Source organism: Neovison vison, chromosome X (genome assembly GCF_020171115.1).
Source record: "Neovison vison isolate M4711 chromosome X, ASM_NN_V1, whole genome shotgun sequence".
Taxonomy (NCBI): Eukaryota; Metazoa; Chordata; class Mammalia; order Carnivora; family Mustelidae; genus Neogale; species Neogale vison.
In genome coordinates this window covers 25,862,395-25,887,482 of record NC_058105.1, presented here as the reverse complement: position 1 = coordinate 25,887,482, position 25,088 = coordinate 25,862,395, and the positions used below count along the sequence as shown (strand labels likewise).

At 39.5% G+C, this 25,088-nt stretch overlaps 1 protein-coding gene across 1 annotated transcript in view; it reads right to left on the bottom strand.

Annotated features, from left to right (window-relative positions):
• TENM1 (teneurin transmembrane protein 1) overlaps positions 1-25,088 on the bottom strand; it is a 792,472-nt gene that overhangs the window by 84,691 nt on the left and 682,693 nt on the right. The window contains exons 23-24 of the mRNA XM_044235713.1: positions 20,909-20,929; positions 15,783-16,015 (exon numbers count right to left, since the gene is read on the bottom strand). Of these exons, the coding sequence (XP_044091648.1) occupies positions 15,783-16,015; positions 20,909-20,929 (254 nt within the window). The remainder of the gene's footprint in view (positions 1-15,782; positions 16,016-20,908; positions 20,930-25,088) is intronic.

Below are 25,088 nucleotides of genomic sequence, written 5' to 3'. Positions count from 1 at the left end.
GTCAAAGTGGTCTACATAATGGCTCCAAAACATACCTTTCCTTTTGCCATCATTACATTATTTGCCTTTGCTATGTTCCCTGTTCGTGGAGGGCCCTTTCTTTCTCCTAGTCTCCCAATCCTGCTCATTTTTCAAGACACAGTGCCAGTCTAGCCTCAATAATTACAATCCACAAACTGACCCAAAGACTTGCAAATACCTTGGTGAAGCTCTTTCCTTGTCAGTTACATCAGACAATTTTGTCATTCTTTGCTGATGGTAGAAATCTTCTGAGCCCAGGGGAAGACATGTGATTTTACCTATCCCAGTGGATAGGAATGAGGATCACAACAGGCATAGTGTTGTTAGGTTGAAAATCTAAGGTCTGGCCTATAACTGAGAGCACAGGGTGTTTTGACACCCTGTGTCCTTTTGACAGGACCCAAGAATGCACTTGAGATAAAAGTACGGGTCATTTTAACAAATCCATTTCAGGACCATCCTCATATTCATAGGAGGGGCTGAGTTACTCATTGCCCATTTAGCATTGGCTTTTTGCTCTCCACTGCCCTACTTTCTCTTCTTTGCCTTGGTTCTTTGATCTTATTCTGTTTTGAGTTTACTTAACTTTACCTATCAAGAATAGAGGTTCAAATCTAGTTTCCAGCTCTCTTTCCCTCTTTTTTGGATTCCTTTCTTTTCTTGCACATCTTCCTCCTTCTGCTCATTTTCCCCTTCCTTTTCCTCTAATGCCAATCAGCTCCCCATTCTCTGAACCCTTGGAGTGTTTATAGATTATATCCCGCAACCTAATGCTAGATTGTAGTCTTCTCTAAGTATTCCTCTCTTTTCTCCTCAACCAAATCATATTCCACTCATGGGCAGGGACCATGTCTTTTTAGTCCACTCATAATCTCCAAATTTTCCTAGGCAGACCAGATTATTTGCTGCTTGAAAAGCTGAACAAAATGGTGGAGCTCAGTGAACATGTTTTTTTTTTTTTCTAACAAGGTCTACTGGGAGCATGATGTGGGTCTGACAAAGTAGCTAAAACCAGTGGGAGTCTTCTAAGTAGCATAGTTGGTCACTGGCACTGGTGTCTTACAGATACCAGTTAAATATGTTGAAAGTATTAATTAAGATGATGGCATTTTTGGATACCTGTTTGATAACCAGGAGTTCTTTGTTGTCACAAGAGATCATTGCAGTGTTTGGTGACAGCATTTAGCTGCGCGCTCGTGCTGCACAGGAGTGCTAGAAAGCACTAAAATAAAAACCGAGAAAGGTTTATAGAATAAATGACTAAGATCTATGGTAGAAAGGGAACAATCTGAGCAACTAGGAAAAAGCAAATTAATAACAGCCAGTTTAAATGAATAACAGTGAGTCTAAGAAAAGAGCGAAAACACAAGGAAATAGAGGCATTAAAAAATACAGCCAGATACCATTTTCTCATTTTCCTTAATTCAAAACTCTCTAGCATTTCCAGGCACTAGGAAGGTATCAGTTTAGGGCCAGTTCAGAAGGCAGTGGTTTTGGTATTCTGTTAATGGATAATTTTTTTTAACATTCAAGTAGATAATTTGAATAAAGTTATGTGTTAAAGCTAGACCAGATATACTTGGAAAAGAAAATACTAGCATTAGTAACAAAACAGAACAAAACAAACCACAACAGAGGTCTTGTTAGGGTCTCTAACCCTAACAGGCTAAAATCAGGAGACTGAAAAGTAGCCCCTGTTCAGGTTCCTCTCCCCAGAAATGCTCCCAGTTTTACCACTCAGAGAAAGGTGGGGCGGTGCCTTTTGAGAGTCAAGTCCTAAAGCAGGCCTCGGGTAGTAGTCTCTTACAGTTCTGATTTTACTTTGTTCAAGAGAACACAAGAAAAAGATTATAGAAACCAAAGCAGATAACCTTGGCAGAAGCCATTCTGATGGATTTTGGCTTTGGAGGGGGCAAAGCAGACCTATCAATCTATTATTATGGCTTCAGTTTTCTTGGGTTAGAGATGCCTTCCAAAACGAATGATTGCTGAGCTCTAAGGGTAACTATGGCTGTAATCAGCTTTCTTTCTTGAGTAAATAGTGGTAAAATCAGGCACCTACCCACCTTCCTTTTCCCAAAAACCTATTACACAGTTTAACAAGCTTTTTGAAAAACCAAACAGAATTGCTAGTAAATGAAACTGGAAGAAATATAGAGCAAATAACATTGGGGCTTCCTGGCCAGGCTTTGATATTTGGGGCTTGAAGATAACCTTACATTTGAGTTATTAAGCCTTTGATTCCTCAGGGAGAAACTTGAAATGGGCCAGGACTCATTCCCAAGGCAACAGTGACTTTCTTTGGGGAACGATAAAGCAGACTCATTCTACTTAGACTCTTTAATATTGAGGAAATTCACGGTCAGCTATTCAGGAAATCCCACATACGGATACATACTAGAGGTGTTGGTAAGGCTCTACAGCTTCAAATCCAATCAGTACGGAAAAGAACAGTTGTGTGTTGGCCACTGTAGGAGGCCTTAAAGACCCTACTTCCAGGGCCAAAGCCAGTGTGTGTTCTGATACGTTGGGACTTGTGCCTGACAGGTTGTTAAATATTTTGAGTATCATCTCTATAGGCATGAAAGCCTTATTTCAAACAAACAAACAAACAAATCACTTTTAAAAATGGAATGGTCAGAGGGTGCCTGGGTGGCTTAGTTGTTAAGTGTCTGCCTTGGGCTCAGATCACAATCCTGGGGTCCTGGGTTCAAGCCCCGTATCAGGCTCACCGCTCAGGGGGAAGCCTGTTTCTCCTTCTCCCTCTGCCTGCTGGTCTGCCTACTTGTGCTCTCTATCTCTCTGTCAAATAAATAAATAAATAAAATCTTGAAAAAAATGGAATTGTCAGGTATCAATTTTCAAGTTGCTTTCTAATCCCTGCTTTTGACTTAAATTTTTTTGAAATTTTGAAATATTTCAAATGGTAGACAACACAGAAAATAGCATGACACACTGCTTTGCATCTACCACCCAAATTTAACAGATGTTAACAATCGCTTCACATGGCTCAGGAAAAAATCAAAAGAAAATGTTATGAATACAGCTGAAGCCCCATGTCCTTATCCTTACTCCCTTTTCCCTTCTCCCCAGAGGTAACCATACCCTGCAGGTAGCGTGTATCACTTCCACACATGTTTCCACAGAATTTCTGCATCCATATGTGCTTGTAAATATCTAGGATTGTGTATGTGTTTCAGACACTTATGTAGGAGATGCATGGCTGTGATGGCTGTATAACCATATGAATATACTTAATGCTTCAGAATTGTTCACTTAGAGACATCTGGGTGACTCAGTGGGCTGAGCAACAGCTTTCAGCTCAGGTCATGATCTTAGCTAAGGTCCTGGGATGGAGCCTGGCGTTGGCTCCCTGCTCAGAGGGGTGTCTGCTCCTCCCTCTGCCTCTGCCCTTCCCCCTGTTCATGCTCGCTCGCTCTCTCATTCTCCAATAAATAAATAAAATCTTGAAGAAAAAAAAAAGAACTGTTCACTTGAAAATGGCTAAAATGGTAAATTTCATGTTTTATATATTTAAAATGGTAAAATTTTTGTTTTATATATCTTTTACCACTATAATATGCCAATGGCATTACACCATGTATTTCTTTTGCAGTTTTCTTTTATTTGTGCAACTGTATGTTTTGTGGCCATTAATGCTTTTTATATGTAGATGCAGTTAATTTTGTTTTTACTGCTATACTATGTTCTGTCATGTGACTAAGCCTCCACTGATGGACTGTGAGGCTGTTTCCATTTTTTTACTGTAGTGACATCTTAGCACATGTCTCCATATGCACATATGCACTTGTGACTTTCCACAGCTTTTCCTTCAGTGGAGCTTTTCCCAGTACCTCTCTCCAAGTATTTTAAATACATGGTTGAAATATCCTCCCTTCAGTTGGACAATGTGTTTTCCAAGCAAACAGAATTAAGTTAGGGCTGCGAATGTACCGTCAATGAAGTTTGACAGAAAAGAATTTGAATATGGTCAATTTTGAAGCTAAAATGATTATTACTCGTCTTGAAAACAATCCAGTTAATAGCAGTTATTTGTTTTGAAACTTATCTACTTATCCTCGTTCTCCTCTTCCTACTTTATGCAGTACTTAATCTGTGCCAGGAACTGGCTGAGCCCACAGCGTGTCATTTCATCCTCTAGAACTCTGTAAGGAAGGTAGGCGCACCATCTCCATTTTACCGACGAGAAAACAGTGGCTAGAAGATGTTGGTAATACATTTGAACTCAGTTTTATCTGCCTGACTCCAAAGTCTCTTCTTTTAAGCTACTCTAAACTCTTCCTGAGTTTTCCAAATATCATGGGACCCAAAGGAGAAAGCTACATAGTATGATTCAGGGGTTACTGAAAGGACTGTCCATCTGCCTTAAAAATACCTTTACTACAGGAAGGCTTTTCCGGGAGGGCACAAACCTTAGAGACCTGAAGGAAATATACTGCTAAATCTGACCACACAGAGTTAGAAAACTTCTATATGGTTAAAAAAAAAGGAGAAATTACAAACCTGGAAAATATCTGCAACCCATACAAGGGACAAAGGAATGCCTTTCTAACTGACAAAACACAAAGATCAACAGTTCAGTAGAAAAACTGGTGGAGTAAGTTTGCTGAAAAAGAAATACAAATGGTCACAATAAACAGGAGATGACATTCAGCTTCATTTACAATGAAAGAAATTCAAATTAAAGCTATAGGGTACCAGAGCCCATTTCCCACTGATCAGATGGGCACACATGAAAAAGTCTAAGGATACTCAGAGCAACTAAGGGTATGCCAAAATGGGCGCATTTACACATTACATACAACAGTGTGTAAATGTGCTCAATCTTTTGGGAGGACAATTTGGTAATATCTACTACCGCTAAAAATTAACCCTATATATGTATTTGCAAAAGTGCTCCAGTATATATGAACTAGGTTGTTCATCACAGCACTTTAGTGGTAAAAAATTTTTTAAAAAGTGACAACATATCCATCAAGAAGCAAGTGGCTCAGTTATGGTATAGCCATATATTGTCAAATGATAAGGTTCTTAAGAACAAAGAGGTAGGTATGTACATGCTTTTATGGAAATGTCTTCAAAATATTTTATTAAAAGAAAAAAGTAGGGTGAAGTGTAATCTATATGGTATGATTCCTTTCACATAAGGGGGAAAATATATAAAGGTCTCCAGGGAATCAAAAGAAACTCCTAACACTAGTTACTTTTAAAATGAGGGACTGGGTTGTGTGTGTTTGTGGTAAAGAGTTCTGGAATCTGCTATTCGTACCTTTCTAGAGTTCAAACTTTCGAACCATACTCACTATTACTTTTCTGTTTTTATGTTTCAATAGCAACAGGACTTAGCTAGAAGGTGAGACCATTTCAATTTGTATTTTTATACTCTTTTTCTTAAAAAATAATAAATGTAATTAAAATATCTTTTACTACTGGCCTGCCAGGATGCCTCAAAGGGTTTCATTTAGGTTTCTTTTTTTACTTATGGTATTGCCCCTTTCAGTAGGTCGCTCAGATCAGAGTAACCCACCATCATCCACCAATACTAGGACACCCCTGCTGGACAGCAGTCGTCTATGGAAGCAAAGTAACCCAAGTCCTTAGAGACTGGCCACAGGACAGGACAGTGTGTATGTGTGTGTGTGTGTGTGTGTGTGTGTATTTTAAAACATCATGTTTTGTCTTTTGTTGAATTATAAAAATAATAAATGCTCAGAAAACTAAGGAGAAAAAAATAAAAATCATTCAATATTCCGTAGGCAGCAATTATCATTGCTAATGTTTCGATAAACTTCCTTTTTAAAATATTTATGTATGTATTTATTTATTTTAGAGAGAGAGGGAGAGAGAGAGAATGCAAAAGCCGGAAGGAGCAGAGGGAGAGGGAGAAAGAATCTGATGCAGACTTCCTGCTGAGTGTGGAGCCCATGCGGGCTCGCCCCCACGCCCATGAGATCATGACCTGAGCTGAAACCAAGAGCCAAACGCTCAATAGACTGAGTCGCTCAGGTGCCCCTGGAAAACTTCCATTTGCACTTTTTCTCTGGATGTACACAGTACCCCTGCACCCTTACAGGAGAGGCAGCGCTCAGTTTCTACAGTTTGTATTCTGAGCTTTCCACTGAATACTATTTTTGCGAGTACTTTCCTTATACCTGCAAGGGTGTGCCAAGGTTTGGGGATGGCGGGAGTGGTCTGTCCTGGGTGCTGACAGTAAGAGGAATGAATTTTCAGTACAAATAGTAAAAACAATAATAAAATAGATGAATAGCAGGTCTGTGTTTACTATCACCATTCCCGAGAAATTCTAAACAATGTCACTGATGAAATAGTCCTCCCACTGTCCCACCTCCCTTTAGTATACCACTGCCCAGTTCTGATGAGGGGGTGGGAAGAGAATAGGGTGCATTTCTATGCAGGGGTGACAGGTTGAAGGACAGGGCAAGGACTCAGTTAGCCAAGGGAATCACTGAATGAGGGAAAGAAGAGGAGACATGTCAAACCTGTCCTACTTTATCGGTTTGCTGCATAGATCATCCAGCTTAGACAACTTTAGAGAATCTGCTTGACTTAAAAAAAAAAAAAAACAAACCCTTGCAGCTGTCTTTCTTATGTGCATATAACTTAAGTCATTAGTGCCTTCAAAACTCCGGTCTAAATGTTCTGTGTGGTGCCATCTAAAATATTTGGGCTGAAGTGGCCCCAAAAATGCAATCAACTGATCAATTATAAAATAAAAATGGGCTTCCTGGCTTCATTTCCAGCTGTGTTTTAGCTCGTGATGATGTTAAAATCATGGATTTCTAAAGACATCTGGGTTTGCTGCGTGTTGTTTGAGTTTTACACTGGACACCTGCTAATTCACTCAGTATTTTTTAAAAGATTTTATTTATTTATTTGACAGAGATCACAAATAGGCAGAGAGGCAGACAGAGAGAGAGAGAGGGGGAAACAGGCTCCCTGCTGAGCAGAGAGCCCGATGCGGGGCTTGATCCCAGGACCCCGGGATCGTGACCTGAGCAGAAGGCAGAGGCTTTAACCCACTGAGCCACCTAGGCACCCCTAATTCATCCAGTATTGTGGGAGAATCAATGAAGCTAAAAACATCTTCTGATGACTTCTCTGTTATGGAGGGAATATTCTGGATTCCCTGGGAAGTCAATGCACTATAGGTTTCAGATTCCTTCAAGAGTCAGCAACGCATGCTGGACTCACCAGTAACTGACCTCTCTTTTTTCTTTGATTTGATAGTCAGTTCTACGCATTGGGTAAACTTCAAATTATTGGGTTATCTCCTATAGATGGTAGAGCATTAATGGGCCTTGATCAAAGGGTTAGCTCTAATATAGTTTCATGTTTTAGAGTCTTAAAAACAAAGATTTTGTATTGAAAGAAATTTCCTAATTAACTTCTGCAGAATTTGTACATTAAAACATCTTACCCTGCTGGAGAAGACTGATAAAGCAAACGTACCACCTTCTGCTGAAGAGAAACTGTATTTAGAAGGAACTTGCTATTCTCATAAAACTTTTAATAGGAAGAAGTGAATCAAATTCCTTAATTACCATTTTATGGTTGGTAAAAGGGCAAATTACATGCCATCCATTTCTAAACTTCTAAATGTCTCTGGTGCTTTTAATTAAAGCTGCCATCTAGAAACTACTAAAGCAATTTTATGCAATTAGTTATTTATAGGTTACCATAATACACCACTCAAAATATGATTTCAGTGATTTGCAGTCTGTTTTTGTGTGATCTCTGTCATTTTTGGTAGGGAGGGAGTTCTTCTTTTTATCGGCTGAGGTGATTCTTCAGTGGACAGGTAAGAAAGATGGGCCACTGAGGAGCTATGATAAGTGAAGTTGTCTTGGGTAGTGATCTAAATAAAAAGGGGGAAGGATCATAATTCCATATTCTTTGTCTTGATATGTAGGAGTCTATGCTTCATTTTGGACAATGCTTCAGAGAAGTATATTACTGTTATTCCCCACCCCCTACCCTGTCTCTCCCCACTTTGCCTCCATTCCACTGGATACCTAGCATCACATTTCCCCATGCTACCTAGAGCAGCTCCCACCTTGGCTTGGCACCCTTGGATGATCTCATTTATCCAAACACATCCATCCTGCACTCCATGCCCTCAAGGCCCACATTAAGTGTTTTAATGAGGAATTCAGGCTTTGCTCTTCCAGGCAATACCCCCCGCCCCCAGAGTAAACATGAAGTTCATATCAGAAGAAAACCCTTATGGAGTGAATTTAATGTGTAATGGTACGCAGCTAAGGGAATGACCTTTGCAACATGTGTAAGGAAGCAGCACTAGAATTACTGCATCTCAAGGCAGTGAAGGATTGACTGGTCAAATCACATACAATACCAGAATTCCACTCTACCTTGACTTGTTCTTCTTTTGTGGCACCGTTCCTCCTTGGAAATGATCAAGTCTCAGACTGACTTTCAAGGACATGGAACTTGCCTCCCTCCAAAGTAACTTACTCCATGGTTGGGTTACTATTATAAGTAAAACTGTTATTAGCAACAATACAGCAAGCCTGGTCATAATGGCAGGTGACATTTAACGCGTCCACACTACATGATGGGCAGTGCGCTTTACAAGGCACTTCACATCTATTACTGAACACGGTTGCATAGGCACTATTAATATTCTAACTTCACAGATGAGGAAGCCATAGCTCACGAAATTTAGGTGACTTATTCAAGGTCACACATTTAATGAATGGTGAATCTGGGATATGCATCCTGTTCTGTTTGACTCCAGAACCTGGGAACTTCTTTCTTATGGTATTTGGCCTCTAAAATATGATCTTTGTGTTTGTTAGAATATTATGCATGAAAATTAAAATAAATGTAGAAGAAAAAGTCATTCAATAATGTATTTGTAGCTTTATAAAACTTAAATGAACTTAATACAGGCTTCCCTGTACCAACCTTTGATGTTTCCTGGACCAATTAGCCAAGGCTAAATGTAGGTGCCTTCCTTTTGTCTGACTTCTCCACAACAACAGTTTGATGGCTTTAGGATTCTGACAGAATAGGCAGAAAAGTTCTCAAGTTCTAGCTGCTGACATAATATAAGGTCAAAATCTTTTGACCTTCATAGGCAGATGCATTAGAACAACTGTGGGCGGGGGGGCGCCTGGGTGGCTCAGTGGGTTAAGCCGCTGCCTTCGGCTTAGGTCATGATCTCAGGGTCCTGGGATGGAGTCCCACATCGGGCTCTCTGCTCAGCAGGAAGCCTGCTTCCCTTCCTCTCTCTCTGCCTGCCTCTCTGCCTACTTGTAATCTCTGTCTGTCAAATAAATAAATAAAATCTTTAAAAAAAAGAACAACTGTGGGGAACACATTTAGCTCTCATTCTGGTTGTCTCAGAGGCACACAGTCCTCTTATATAGCTACCATAAACTGAGAGATCAAATACATAGTTTAGGAAAGGAATCTTTAGAAGTGGACATAGCACAGGATCACTGAGCAATAAAAAAACAATTATTTTGCCTGAATTTTAAGGCTTTGTCAAACACATTTTTCTCAAGGCACCTCTGATTCTAGGACAAGGCTGTGGGAGGAAAGTTCTCATGGAAGATGCCTTGAAGCTGATCTGGGAATTTGGAACCAGGTGGTAGAATGATCTCACCCAGAAAGACTTCTTCACAAATTGGCTCTCCCAAATCTTGCCTAACGTTACTTCCTCATTTTTAGCAGAATAGATCCAGTTCTCAGAGAACACTGAAGCTATTAGAATGGAGTACCATCAACTTTCTAGTTCCTTCTACCTACAAACTTATCTATATCACTACACCTACCATTATGGTAGCATGGTCTCTCTAATCTCCTCTCCCTTTCAAGACCTACTCCCTCCCCATTTCCTCCAGACCTGGTTTCATCATTTATTTTCTGTCTTCTGTATCTTTTCATTTAACTATAAGCAATAATGTATCTCCTATAGATGAAGCCTCCCCTGAACGCCCTGTCCTCTCCCTACTTATCATTGCATCTCTCACATCTAAACTTCTCAGGAGAGCGATCTTATTTAGAAGTATTTATTTTCTCTCCTCTTACTGGCTCATTAAGTTACTGAAATCTGGCTTCCATCCCTATTGCTGTACTAACCACCAACAGCAGGGTCAGCAATGCACTTCTCATTGCCTAATCCAATGGTTACAAATGTGTAACACGTCCTACTGTTTTCCACACCTTTTTGAAACAAATGATTCCTTCAGCTTCCTGGATACCAAGCTCTGTTCACTTTCTTTTCTTTTCTTTTTTTCCACTTTCTTTTTTTAATGAAGGTTCCTTCTCTGTCTCCTTCATTAGATTCCCTTCCATTGCCTGTCTTATAAATATCAGTACATCTATGATTTCTTTGCCCCAGCTTCACTCCTGTGCAGGCACTACCCTTTCTCCACGACAGTCTATCAAATATGCATGCATTGCATGATTATGTCCCTCTCCCACTTCAACTCCTTTGCCAATAGGATAAAACCCAAACTTCTTGTTCCTGCCCCTGTTCTTCTTATTACTCTTAGATATTTTTACAATACTGATTTATTTGTGGTTTCCTAAATGTACCACTCATTTCACTCAGGTGGTGGCTTGCCTGTAATTTTGGTGAATGCTGGCCCGAGTGTCAATCCAAACGGTTATGCCACTGTGATGGATCCTAAAGGAATTTTGGAAAAACTTTACTGCTTTCCATTGCACAGGAGAACCCAAGGAACATTCTCGTACCTTTTGTGCACTATACTCTCTCCCTTACACACTGATTAGGTGTCTAAGGTGTCCATGAGACACTGCACTATAGAGTTTTAGCATCTTTCCATGAGCCCCAAACCCAGCCTTTCAGAATAGCACGTAGATGGGAAGGGAGTCAGGAGAGCTTCAGGATCTAACTCAGATATATATGGGTAGGAAGAAAAACCAGATTATTTTTGTCTTTACTTTAGCTTACCCAGGTTTCTTAATTGTTAATAAAGTTCAAGTGACTCCTGTATGATTAGGGTCATGAATACCCTAAAAAAACACTCTGGCAGCTGTCAAAATTTTAGGATCACTTCCCCACTAGGGAATGGCGCAAGAGCTGTTTGCACTCATCTGGATATTGCCTAAGTCCTCCTGAGTTCAGAGGTCAGTATGCTTAAAGAGTCACATGAAAGTAGAGATATAATCCTTGGTGAGGTCCAAGAGAACCAAATTAAGTCATTGATTAATTTCATCTTGTCCAGTCACTCCTTCACCCTCTGTATCTACTTTTAAAAAATGTATTCAGCTTGTCACAAATTTTATTTTATATTCCCACCTAGTACCATTTCACATTCTGCTTAAATACTTGGTCATCTATTACATGACTCATTAGTTTGAGTTCTCTGTAGAATTAAGGAAAGTTGCAGTAAAAATAATAAATGGAACCTAAGTTTCAACTACATCATCCATGCATGTTTTAAAAGCATCTTTCAAAGTCAGTTCAAACTCATATACAATGCCAGGGATTAGCACACCATCAGCCTCTTTGCTAAACTTTTTTCCTTGCCCCATTACAGTGAAGTATTGATGAGTAAAATGGCAAATGTTTCTCTTTATTGGGATTCAACTCAAGGTGCGTAAAACTGGATCAGATAAAGACTTATTCCCAGGAGAAGTACCCAGGGGCTATCTTACATGAAATTTTATTCAGGGAGTCTTCCATTTCTCCTTTAAACAGAATGTGTAGTTACTAGTTGTAATCAAGAAATTTAATAAAGGGAAGGTTTCCTCCCTGCATCCCTTAAGAAAAAGTTGGTGAAATTCTTAACTGCAGAATCTTCCAAAGAGATGTGACAAGGTTTCCTGAAGATTTATTTGAATAATTACATTTAGAGACTATGTAAATGCTGTGTCTTCTACTATGTACACTGCTAGGTCAGAAACCTGAGAAAAATAATTTTAATAGGAAAAGGAAACTTGACTAAAAGTCCTATATCTTGCAAATAAAAATAAAAAGCATTTTCCAATATTTCTTACCCTCCCAGAATACCTAACAGAGATCATGGATTTTAGGTTAAAGACAGACCAGGAGGTATAGTGGAGGCATCACAGGCCTTCCCCCACCCCATCACAGTTTTGAATTCCAATGTTATCTGTACACTGTGAGAACTTGGGTAAGTTTCTTAACCTGTCTGAGTCTCTTGTTTCCTCATCTATAGAACTGGGGGAAACACAATTGACCTTGTGCATTCTTGTGGAGATTAGATGTACTGGATTGGAAAGCATGGAATGAAGGCAAAGTTATAGCTATAGTTGTTGTAATACACTAGAGCTGGGAGGGAGATCATCGTATACCCTCAAGTTGACAACTGATGGTTACATCTCAGGGTCCAGTGTTTAAATGACTAATCCAGTGTAACACAACTAGTCAATGGCATCATTAAGTCTATTTTAGTGTTCTGGGAAATGAAACCACAGCGAGGTTGAGTGACTTACACAGGGTCATCCAGAAAAACACTGACTACATGGATTGTACAAGAAAGTCTAGGTTCCCTAACCTGACATTCATCACAATTAGCTGCCATTTCTCAAAAAAAAAAAAAAAAAAAAAAAAGAAAGAAAAGGAAAAGAAAGAAAAAAAAATCCCGTGGTTTCTAACCTTTTACCTTTTGCTGACTGGTTTTTAATCCCATTTGGTAATTTATTCCAACTTGAGGCCGAATGATCTCAAAAGCAAATTTCATTTCATCCTATTTTTAGAATAGATTCAGCAAATAAATGAGCTGTCTTACAGATTAACATTTATTTGACTTACCTTGCATAATTAAGGACATGTTGGAGAGCCTGCCTATAATTGCAGTATGTTGCTTGTTAAAGTCTTAGAGCAAGCTCTCTTTCCTAACCTAGAAATTGTACTCCCTAGATGTACATTTCCATTTTCTACTCATCTACAGCTTTTCCTTATTAGCTTCTTGGTGGAGAGAAAAATCAAACCTCTCCTTAAAGAAATCCATTAAACATTTGCTGTCTTTCTGTGGGGGAAGGAAAAAGGAGCTGATGTGCTTGGTAGTTGTAAAGCAAAAAAACCAAACCCAAACAAAACAAAACAAACCAACTGGTCTTTCTTGAGAGATAAAGAACCTACAGGAGAACCTCAAAGATATCATTAGCTATTAGCAATACTCTTCCCTCAATTTGCACACTGTGCTTTAATGACTTCTTGCATGATTTTTCCTTCTTCTACAGAAGTCTATGAAATTGCCCTGCAGCATTCCATATAATGAGACTCTCACTTCTGATTCATTGCCAAGGTTGAGCGCTGTCTGTATTCAGCACAGAGAGAGGTGCCTTAGCTAGACATCTGAGTGTTCTGACCAGCAATTTCAAGAGCAACGGATGTCTGGACACAGGTTCTGCCTTCTGAGTGATTTTGAAGATCCCTAACAGGGTCTTTAAATACTGTTAAAATGGTTGAAGAAGACGTGGTGGATACTGAATATGAGCCACACATTCCCCTCCTTTAAATATCCTCGTTCATTCACTAGATCAGAGCAGATGTTGTCAACATCAGCTTCAGTAGGTTATGTGAAAGCTGTCTTGGCTGGATTAGACATTCAGCTCTCTGAAGCCTTGGCCAGATGTTCTTAGGGCTCCTGCCCGCTTTGGGATGAATAAAGTGTACTGGATTATTATAAAGGCCACTCTTGGATAGAAAGATGAGTAAATCAAGCCAAAAGAAAATGTACTACTAGCCATAACAAGAAGAAAAACTTAGTTTAATATTAACTTTAATAGATATATAAATTTTGGCACTCTCATTACTGAAGCTTTAAGAATTCATGTAAATCCTGTTCATCAGGACTCTATTATTGCTGCTTTCCAAGCAAAAGAAAAAAGAAAAAGAAAAGCTGCAGTGAGCCAATTATTTGCTCTATTTGGAAAAGCCGAGATATTCATTCCTTTATGTGGCAGGTTGAATGTGGTAGGTGAGATGAGCGGTTTTCATATGAGTAGCAACTCAGGAGGATGTCAATTTCAGGCACAATACAAGCTTGATTCCTCCCTATTTCTTATGCAGAAATCCTTATAATACCGGCAAGAGTTTTAAACCTGTGTTAAAGGTTCGACCTAGCCCAATACATTTCCTTGAAAGATGAGTTGATTATATGTTGCACCTGAGTTAAGCATTCACTCATCAACTATTTATTGTGAACCTACTATGTGTAAGGAATGAGAGCTGGCACCAGACAAGAAACATCTTAAAACACTTTACCATGATACTTGTGGGGCTTATATTCCTTTTGGGAAAGAAAGGCCATATTTTTAAAGTGTTATTGAAATTCCTTTTAGGAATATTTGATATACATAAGCGTTACCTAACTGATCAATTACACGACAAGCATGTATAGGAGATCCCACATTGTACAAGATATTGCTGGGGAAGTGGGGAAGATTTAGAAGAAATATTAGATGTAGCTTCTCAGCTCAAGTAGCTTGCCTTGGTAATAAAAAAACCTCCCATTCGTGAAAGAACTGGGAAGTAAAAGAAGGCAAAATATAATCTAGTAGTAATTGGGTGGTGTAGACCCTGTTAGAGAAATTCAGATTTAATGGGCTGGGGTTAGCCAGAGGGGATTTACAAAAGACATAGGACTTGAATATGGCCTTGAAGAAAGGGAAGGCTTTAAACTCTGATTATAGTTGGAATTTAATACCCATATGGCAAATGTCAAATGGCTAAAGAGTAACCTCTTAATATTTGAAATAAGTGACCATCTAACAAATGAAACACACTGACCTCACTATACTTTTTGGCATGGAAAGATGTTCATAATATATTAAGTGTGAAAAGCAGATTATAGAATAGCATTCTATACTATGATTCCATTATTAGAAAATAAAATATATGATATGCACAGGAAAAAGTCTAGAAGGATATATGCCAAAATATTAACAGTTGGTTTTTGTATGTGGTAGAATTATGGGTGACTTTAATTAAAAATATTTTTTGCACTCTCTTTTTTTAAATTTTTCTGTAACCAATGTGTTTTATCTGTGTAATAGTTTAAAAGGACCACATTGGTTCTTAAAACCCACCAAATGAATACTTCATAAAACCTACTAGAGTAAAAGTGTGCATGTGTGTGTGTGTGCATCTCTCTTTTTCTTTCACACACACACACACACACACACACACACACACAAATACACACAGCCAATCATGGAGAAGGAACAGAGAATAATGTTTAAATAATTAAGGAGATAGGGTGGACGATATATGATAACATTTAAAGTTGACCATCCTTCTGCTTAGTGGCCTAAGATGGGAATATGATTCCAAGTCTATAAAATCATGAAGCTGATGGAGAGAACACAGATCTATTCACAAATCCCAGGCAACAGAATTGAGGATTGACTCTTGAAGATTGAGGAATAAATTTAGGACAGACGGCAGTAAGGTCAAGTTCCCACAGAAGGCAAAATCATCTCCTCCCTCAATCCAAAACTTGAATTTGTTATCTTAGGCAGAAAGGAGAATAAATATTTTGACATTTTAATAACACTTATGACTATACGAATGCATATTACCTAGAAATTAGCCTTGACCATGCCTATCTTCTGGAATGGACTTCAGAGACAATGTGTGTCAGAAGCAATATTGAGATAGATGGACTACAGTACGGCAACAGTCTTAAGATTTTGTGACGCCAAATGAAGTCTTTAGATGAACAAAGGATTCAATTTTTTTTTTTTTTTTTTTTTACCTCGAGGGCTGTTCAGTGAAGCTTCCGATGCTTTTCCGCCATCTCCACAGTGACTCTGGTCAAAGGGAAGGCACTGATCACCTGTTCCTGCCACCACTTCAAAATTCTTGGACAGATCTTTCGCTTCCACAAGAGATTTCAACCTGTAGACTTTTCGAGTATTGGTGTCTGATAGATAAAGTGATTCAGACATAGGGTCCATAGCCAGATAGTATTTGTGAGCAGGACTTGTGCTAAGGGAGAGAAAAGTAAAGTTATTCAAAGCAGTTTGTTCAATATGCATTCCCTGGGATCTGTTTTTTGTTGCAAATGGAAAATTCTCTTAAGAAATGAAAAAAAAATAAATGTATCTTCTTTCTCATGTACTGAGGGAATGGATACTACTTTGGTTTTCTAGTAAGGGGATTGGGTATTAAAAAAAAAAACTCAGTGTGTACTGCTAAACTGAAATGAAGCTGGCATTTCAATACCTTCCATTTGGGGAGCAGAGAAAGAAGCAGATGAGAGAAAATCCCATGAAATAATTTTTTTTTTCATCAATACCGCTCCAATCCTGCCTGGATGGCTCACAGTCACCTCAAACTCAACAAATCCCAAACAGAAGTCCTTCTTTCCTGCCTTCCCATCCTTCAGAACCCTACTTCTCCAGGCTTCCGACCTCACTGGGGACCCTATCAGCCTCCAGGGTCCTGTTGTAAATTGAAAGACGTGTTGTTTATGGAGGGCTGCGCTGGAAATGCATTGCCAAACTTTTCCTCTCCAATCTTCCTTTTTTTAGTTGACCACCACATTTTTCTAATCCATTTTGTCTTCTTTCAGGACATAGTAGAACTGATTATATTTGACTTTTTTGGAGGGTTATAATCAAATCAACTGCATCTTTTAAAGGTGATGGTAAAGTTACCTTGATTGGATTTTGATATTCCTGAAACTCTTTAATTACATATTTGCATGGGATCTCTTGTGATATTTTTATCTGTGTACATGGCTGAGCTCATTCATTCATTTTGATTCTTCCTAATCCCATTTTTTTGATGACTGGGGTAATGTTGGTTTGGGGGATATTTTGCTTGATCCTAAGGTTGGATCCCTATCTTTAAGAACCCTAAAAACTTTTTAACATTCCTTGGTGTGGTAGACAAGCCTTTCTTCACTTAGTAAATCCTCACATGCCTTTTAAGGCTCTATTCAGTTATCATCTCCTGAAGAAAGCCTTCCCAAATCTCTAGTCTGGGTTATTTGTATTGCATTTACCCGTATTTGGGGGATTACATATCATATTAACTTTTTTTTGTAATAGACCATGCAAGCTTGGAGGAAAGCAAACTTGTTTATCTCTGATGTGCTCACAGCCCCAAATCCTGGCCCATGCCCGGTTGTCAAAGCCAGGAGCTATTCTTCATTCCTTCTTTCCATCATTCTCCATATCCAGTAAAACATCGTGCTTTTAAAAATTTTACCTCCTAAACTCTCCTCCAGTCTTTCCACTTCTCTTTATCTTCATGGTCATTATCTAAGCCTCTCCTCTTTCATCTGAGTTCCTTCCTTAGTACCACTAACCATGTAATTTTTCATTAATCTATGAAGAAGTATTTACTAAGTGTACTAATGTGCCGAGAACTGTGCTGTGGTCTGTAGACCTCTTCTGTGTGATACAGCCCCTTTCTTCATGAAATTAATGGTCCAAGGTGGGAGTCGGTTCAGCAAACAGGCTATGATGGTCAAGTGTGTAAACAGAACTAGAGGAGGAAAGATAAGAGCTGAGAAGAGGAGGGACATATGACTTATCAGCACTTGTCATATTGTATTAGCATTGTTTTTAGAGATAACTGAAGTCCATATTTTATTAAGATTTCCTTAGTTTTTACTTAATGTCCTTTTCCTGTTCCAGGATTCCATCTAGGATACCGAATTTTATATTTAGTCATCATGTCTCCTTAGGCCCCCTGGGCTATGACAGTTTCTCAGACTTGTTTCCATGACCTTAAATGTTTTAAGGAGTATTGGTCAGGTATTTTATAAGATTCCCTCTACTGGAATGTTTCTAATTTTTTTTCCTCCTGGTTAGACAGAGGTTATAAGTTTTGGAGGGGAAGACCACCACAGTGCCATTCTCATCAAATCAAATCAAATCAAATCAAATCAAATCAAATCAAATCAAAGATATATAACTCAACATGACTTATCACTGTCAATGTTGACCTTGATCACCTGGCTGAGGTAGAGTTTATCAGGTTTCTCCAGTGTAAAGTTACTCTTTCTCTCCCAATTTCCAGATTGTGCTTTTTGGAAGGAAGTCACTCTGTGAAGGCAACACCTGAGGGGTAGGGAATTATACTCCACCTTCTTGAGGGTAGAGTGTCTACATAAACAATTTGGAAATCTTCTGTATGAGAGCTTTATCTTTTCTCCTCCATTTATTTATGAATTCAGGTATTCATTTGTATCAGTAGAGATGGATATTTGTTTATTTTTTTATTACAACCCAATGCTACTTTACTTTGTTGTTCAAAAGGCTCTGGCATTGGCCACTGTTCCTGTTGGCTTGTGAGACACTTTGACATACATCCATCAGCGTGGAGGGTTTTCTTTGTTTGTTTGTTTTGTTTTGTTTTTGTTTTAGTCCTTCTCTACTTTTTGGCATTAAAAGTTGCTCAAGGTTCATCTTTTATAATCTCTGCCCGAGTACTGGAATGAATCATTTTGCTAACGACCCCTGGTTCCTTATGTTGGAGAATGGTACTGGAAACCAAGATGTGAGTGCTAGGTGTAAGCACTATTTTTTTCACATCTCTCCAACTACACTGTACACTCTCTGTAGGCAGGAACGACAGACTCTCTGATGGGGTTAATGTTCAGTTACTTCTGAACTAAACTGTAGGACATGAAACTAACTAATACACAGAAGTGTCCAGGTCTTGGCTACCTACCCCAGCAAAATGGCAGGGAGAGGATCATCAGGGTAATTAAGTTGCCCTTAAGGAATGGCATGTTTCTGATTATATTTGTAATTATATTTGCCCTCTAAGCATATCTGTGTATGTTAATGATAGTAAAAGCTAGCAGATACTGATTTGAGACCCAGTTTATAGTTTTAATTGGAAAAAAATCAGATCCTATTGGAATACTTGATTTTTTTCTACTTACCTTCACTTCATCAAATAAGAGAATTCAGTAGATTCCAGGGACATCTTCAACCCTGGAACCACCATGGCAGCTGCTGTAAATAAACTGTAAAGGGCCCCAACAGACTCCAGAATTGATTTGGCAGTCATATCAGACAAGACATCTCTGTAGCAAAGACTGCTTAAATAGGGGTTTGGGTAAAAGTTTTTACATATTTAGTTGAATTTTTGCCTTTAGAATAAAATTTCTCCAGTGCCCATAAGATCTTTCTAGAATAAAAAGGGGGTCACAACCTTTCCCTGAAACACCCTTCAATATTTTGGTAGCCAGTTGGTGGAAGTTTCAGCTGAGCCAGATTAATCATGTTTTGTTTAGGAAAAGTCCATAGGCTATTTTTCCAAGAGAAATGTTATTCGCAGAAAAGCACTTTGGAATGCATTACATTCATTTATTATTGAATATCCCCAATGTGCCTGTGAGGGAAGTTAAAATTATCATTCTCCTCAAATCTCAGCTGGGGAAACCCAGACACATAAAGGGCTTGCCCAGGGTCACTAACAAGACTATGCCCTGACTGAGACTAGATTAGATCCTATGTGACTGTTGTGTACAAAGTACCTTCAGAATACTTTAGTCCTGAAGGTGGCAAAAAAAAAAAAAATGTTGTTCCTGCCTTCTTCTAACTGAGCAACATATTCTATTTTGCTCAGCTAGGCTGTTTTAAAATTTTGTGTGCTGGCCTTTAGAAAATGGAATAGCCCAACACACAAAATTCAAATCTGATTAATGTTATTTTCTTGACAGCTAACAGTCAGGAAGGTCTCCTATATTGATATGTAATTTCTTGCCATTTCTTGCCATTTCCCAAGTGCACTTGAGCTCTTTGGAGATTGGTTTCTTTCCACTTTTTAAAAACATGCCATACCCGAGAAAGAAAACTGCTGGACTACATTTCAATTTGCTCTAATCCCTTGTGTCCACATGCATATTGCAATTTGAGATATGTGAAGATTTCTTTTATAACTTCAGTGTTAGACTTATTGTCACCTTCTGGTTAGCTTTACATTTGAGCGGTGCCCTTCAACTTAGCAAAGATCACTTCATTCATGCTACTTAAAAATCACATAGATTGTTAAATGGACAATTAATGCTTATAATTAATACTGTGCAACACTTAACCAGTAAGCAATTTGACAACCAGCTTAATTTGCTTAAGGAATCAGTTATGCCAAAGTAGCGAGGCTGAGCTTGTGCACTGGCATTTAGGAAGTGGCATCTCTCAAACGAAATCCAAATTAAAAACCCTATCAGTGCCATTCTGATGACAATTGGCATTCGGAAGTGAACAAATTCAATTTTCTCCTTTGCAATTTCAGGTAATTTAGAACAGTTTTGACAAGTGTAATGCATAAACAAATTGAATAGAAATGCTCATTATGATTAATTTCAGAGCTCTGTGTCATTGTTGGTAAATGGTTGGTTTAAAGTTTTTCTGTTACTTCTTTTTGGTGGGAAGAAATAGAAACCATGAGGTCACACAAAAGGAAAGAGGAAAAATCTTATTCAAGAAGGTCATCATGGTCACTGTCTTTTAATACACTCGCCAACTATATTTCTGGATCTGAGAAGATTGCCGTATCACCTCCCTTACTACCGCAGCTTGAAAACATTGAATCTGTTTGAACTTACAGACTCATTTGTGATATCACCTAAGGAAAACATAATGAGACTTAAGACTTTGCTTTCCCATGAAGTACTGAACTGCCAAGTCTCACTTATCTTGTTTTCTTTTCGATACAGTCTGATCCTCCAGCAAATTCCCACACAGTGGAGCTCCCTTCTTTTGTCAGACACTTACCTGAATCCTAACTTCTAAACGTGCTTTCACATTATTCCTTTCGCTTTACTTAAAAACTAAAATCTCCCTGTTAGCCTGTTATTAGGAGGTGGCCTGTTAGGCAAGAAGGGGCATTAGGTCGCTGCCGGTGTGGTTTGCTTACCTATGTCTGGTATCTCTGTTTCTAGGGTGCACAAGGTTATCCACGAGTGGCAAGTAAAAACAAATAGAGAGTCATCAGTATCATTCAACAAGCCAAATTCAACCAGACACACCCAGCTCTAACTCAGTTTGTGGCTATTAGAGACTCCATGGGGATCATTTCATTGGATGTACAAGCCAAAGTGGACCTGACCCCTCCTGACTTCTCCTCCTAAGATGGCGTCAGGGTGATTGGCTATCCTGCTTGGTGGGTGGGCAGAGCTCGAAGGCAGTTTTTCTCTCTGGAACATCTTCATCAGAACCACCTGGGTTCCCGCTCTATATGCAGTTTCCTGGGGTTCTCCCCAGTCAGAACCTCGAACCTGGAAGTGGGGCTCGGAAGTTTGATTTTTAACAAACCAGCCGGTGATTCTGATACAGACAAAGGTTTAAGAACCACTGGATTCTTAAGAACCACTGGCTTTGAAGAAGTAGCCACTACAAAGATTCTGACCATTCCAGAGTCTGTTTTGAAAGCCATTCACCAAAATGTAAAATCAAGCCTTGTGTGCAACAGACATCCCAAATCTATCCCAAAGCCACTTATATGATCTCAGAGATAAGATAGAGACATTTCTTGTGTACAGCAGCACATTCCTTAGCAATACTCAAAAACTTAAGTGAAAAGTATATATGTTTTCTCTTAGACCATGGCAGAATGTCCCTGGTATCAAAACTGCTGCATCAGATTAGCTTCAGTAAAACATCATGAACATCAACTACTAAGCTCTTGTGTCTTCTAATGCTCTGTGCTCTAAAGGGGCAACTCGGGTCAGCAAAACAGACCCATCAGGTCAGAAGAAGCAGACCACTTTGGGGGCCCCTCATTGGTAAGTGTCTTGGCACATGGTACTCTGGGACCTGAGATGAAGCTTCTCACATCGGGGATGCAGTCTGTGTACAGGCCTGACTTTGGGTCAAATCTGCCCTGAATTAAAAGGCTGTAATCATCTGTGAAATACAGTCATTTTAATTTGAAAATCCTTTTAAATCTTGCCCTTTATGTCATTAAAAAAAACATGAAGGTAATACATCTTTTTATCTAAACTAGAAAATGTTCTTATTCTTCAGAATGTCAGGGAAGAAGAGAAGATACAAAATGATTTCATCTGTAGCTATCTGCTCCTACTGATTCAACTCTTTTTAAAGAAAATCTTCCTGGGATTTTACTAGTTGGGCCACAGGTCAGGATCCACGGACTCTTCTCTTTCCCTGGCCTGCCTCAAAAGGGTAGGCATCCTGTGGTTTGACACAGAAGGTCAAAAGGTAAGGCTGGAAGCTCTGATTAGAAATCTGGCCTCAGGCATTTGGACCTCTTTGAGTTTTTTGTTGTTGTTGTTGTTTTTTTTTTATCAGTAGACACTTGCCTGTTTTTGCAGCCTCTAAATTAGCAGGTGAGTGTGCTCCAGGCTGGCTCAAATCATTTCCCAAAGGAAGTTTAGTTGTGGAAGTACTAGAAGGACCTCATTAAAACATGGCTTCATCCAAAATGAAGATTCTCCTGGTACAGAACCATTTGTGTGGCTACAAAGGGTTTTGAAATGGTAATGGCAAGGGGTGGGGAGGAGAGTGGTTTGACTTTCTTGCAGCTGCTTCTGATCCTGCCAAGAATGTCGCTGTGAATTTGGAAAGATGTCCCGTATTATGCAGAGCAGCTTCTCTCATTAACATCTCAGAAGGAGGAAGTGAAAATGACGGAATTTATTTCCAGTGTGTGACCTTGTTCTGTCTCAGAATTACTTATAGTTATTGATTCAGGATTGAGCCACCACCAAAGTCAGTTCGTTGTCTAGCTAGCAACTGACTACACGCTGAGGTGCCAGTGTGAGCTCTTCACAAGTGCCTGGGCCCATTGGTAGGCACTGCTGCCTGGCAACTCACTGACTTGAAGCTGGCCACCACTGAGGAGGAGAAAGGAGTGGAACTGCGAATCTTTTTGCAAGCAAGAAATGTTCCCCATGGTAGGGTCTTTAAGCCGATCTTGGATTTTCTCAGGTTCAAGATGATTAAAAGGGCCATCTATTCTTTTTTAATTAAAAAAATTATTGAGATATAATTCACATACCATAAAATTTACCCTTCCAAAAAGTACAATTCAGCAGTTTCTAGTACCACTCAGAGAGATGTGCCACCATCGCCATCATCCAATTCCAGAACATTTTCATCACCTCAGGAAGAAAGCCCATACCCATTAGCAGTCAATACTTATTCCCGACCTGCCCTAGGCCCAGGCAGTGATGAATCTGCTTTCTGCCTCTATGGATTTGCCTATTCTGGGTGGTTCATATAAATGGACTCATAAAATATGTGCCCTTTTGTGACTGGCTTCTTTCACTTAGCATCAGGTTCGACCCATTCCTTTTCTACTTTTGTAAGGTGAGGGATGGAGAAAGAGAGAATGTGCCTACTGTGGAGTTGCTGCCTAGTGACCTGGCATCGTGAGTTTGCCTGGCCTGTTCTGTGGTGGTCATAGCACTCAACCGCGTGTTGCTATGCTTAGCCAGAAATATTTGATGTCCCAAAGTGGTCTTCCCTCTCTACTCATCTTTCTATGATATTCTTCCTTTGAAGACTGATTTCCCACTTCTGCCATTTGCTGATTTCTTAGAGCTTCCAACTCCAGCAACCCTCACCTAAGACTATCTTACCTCATGCTCTGGCTCTGTCCCTTGCCCCTCTCACTTCTTACCTGTCCTGTGTTTTAGGGCCCTGTTTTTAGCTGGCCGTTCCTTGGAAGCCAACCCAACAAATGAATCCGTGCCCAAGGACTAATGATGATTTTAGCTTGATAGGTCATTCTAACAGAGGTTCCTGTGTTGGGGACTCTTAAAGATGCAATGTGGCAGCTCAAGGGAACACATTTCTTAGAGCGGGAATTTGGGCACCGTGGAAGGCCAGCAAAGATGTTTCTGGGTCGGGGGAGGGAACCGTTGAGTGCTACCACTAATACATGAGCTCACCCTGGTAAGGTCACCACCTATTTCATCTACATGGAGTGTTTCTCTATTTGTTGCTGCAGTGTTGCTGACAAAAGGATGGTTCTTGGCCATTTCTCAGCTATTTTCCAAGCTCTCAAAATTCAGACTCCATTTATTCCTTCAGCAGCGTGCTCTACAAGTTTCCCTGGCCTTCTGCATGCTAACTGCTCCTAAGTGGGTGCTACTCTAGTTCCACTCGATCCCTAGTCAGGGACAGGAGTCAAGTCCTGAGAACGATGGAGGAAATATTAACCAGTTACTGTAAAAGAAACGGTAGAATGGCAAGAGAAATTTTTATGTCACATTGACATTTGTTGAGTCCAAGTTACTCAAGGTACCAAGAAACATTTGCCAGGTTCTTATTTTCATCTTTCTTTCATTTTGAGGGACGGACAAAATAAATATCCGGAGAACATCAGCATCATGAACAATAACAGCATGAGGTTTTTATAAAGAATAAATCATTTCCATTCATGCTTAATAGGTTTTCTAATAGATTTGTGAAATTAGAAGTTGAGAGGGAGGCAAGGGGATATTCATATTTGAATTCTTACAAAGGACTTAATATGGTGCCTCTTATTTTCACTTATATAATTATCCCTATTAGTTTCAGAAAACCGAACTATGGCCCCGAGGCCATAATCCAAGGAAGAAGAAATGAAGTCATAATTGATAAGAAATAGTAGACTTGGGGATATTCACACTGAAGAAGAGGGAGCTCAGGAACCTATGAGGTCTGTCTTCACACACATGGAAACGCGTCAGGTCTAAGAGAGGAGTGGCTGCCAAGCTGCTGCAGATGCTAACATTTGCTGTTTCTTTTTATTTATTTATTTATTTATTTATTTATTTATTTATTTGAGAGAGAGAGACAGTGAGAGAGAGCATGAGCGAGGAGAAGGTCAGAGAGCGAAGCAGACTCCCCATGGAGCTGGGAGCCCGATGTGGGACTCGATCCCGGGACTCCAGGATCACGCCCTGAGCCGAAGGCAGTCGTCCAACCAACTGCGCCACCCAGGCGTCCCAACATTTGCTGTTTCTGAGTGGATGTTTTATGAAGGTGGATTTCAGTTCAGTGTAGGCAAGAATTTTCTAAAAGAGCGCTCCAAAGATTCAATGGGCTGTCTAGAGGGGTATTTAAGTTTCCTGTTAACTGAAAGGGAT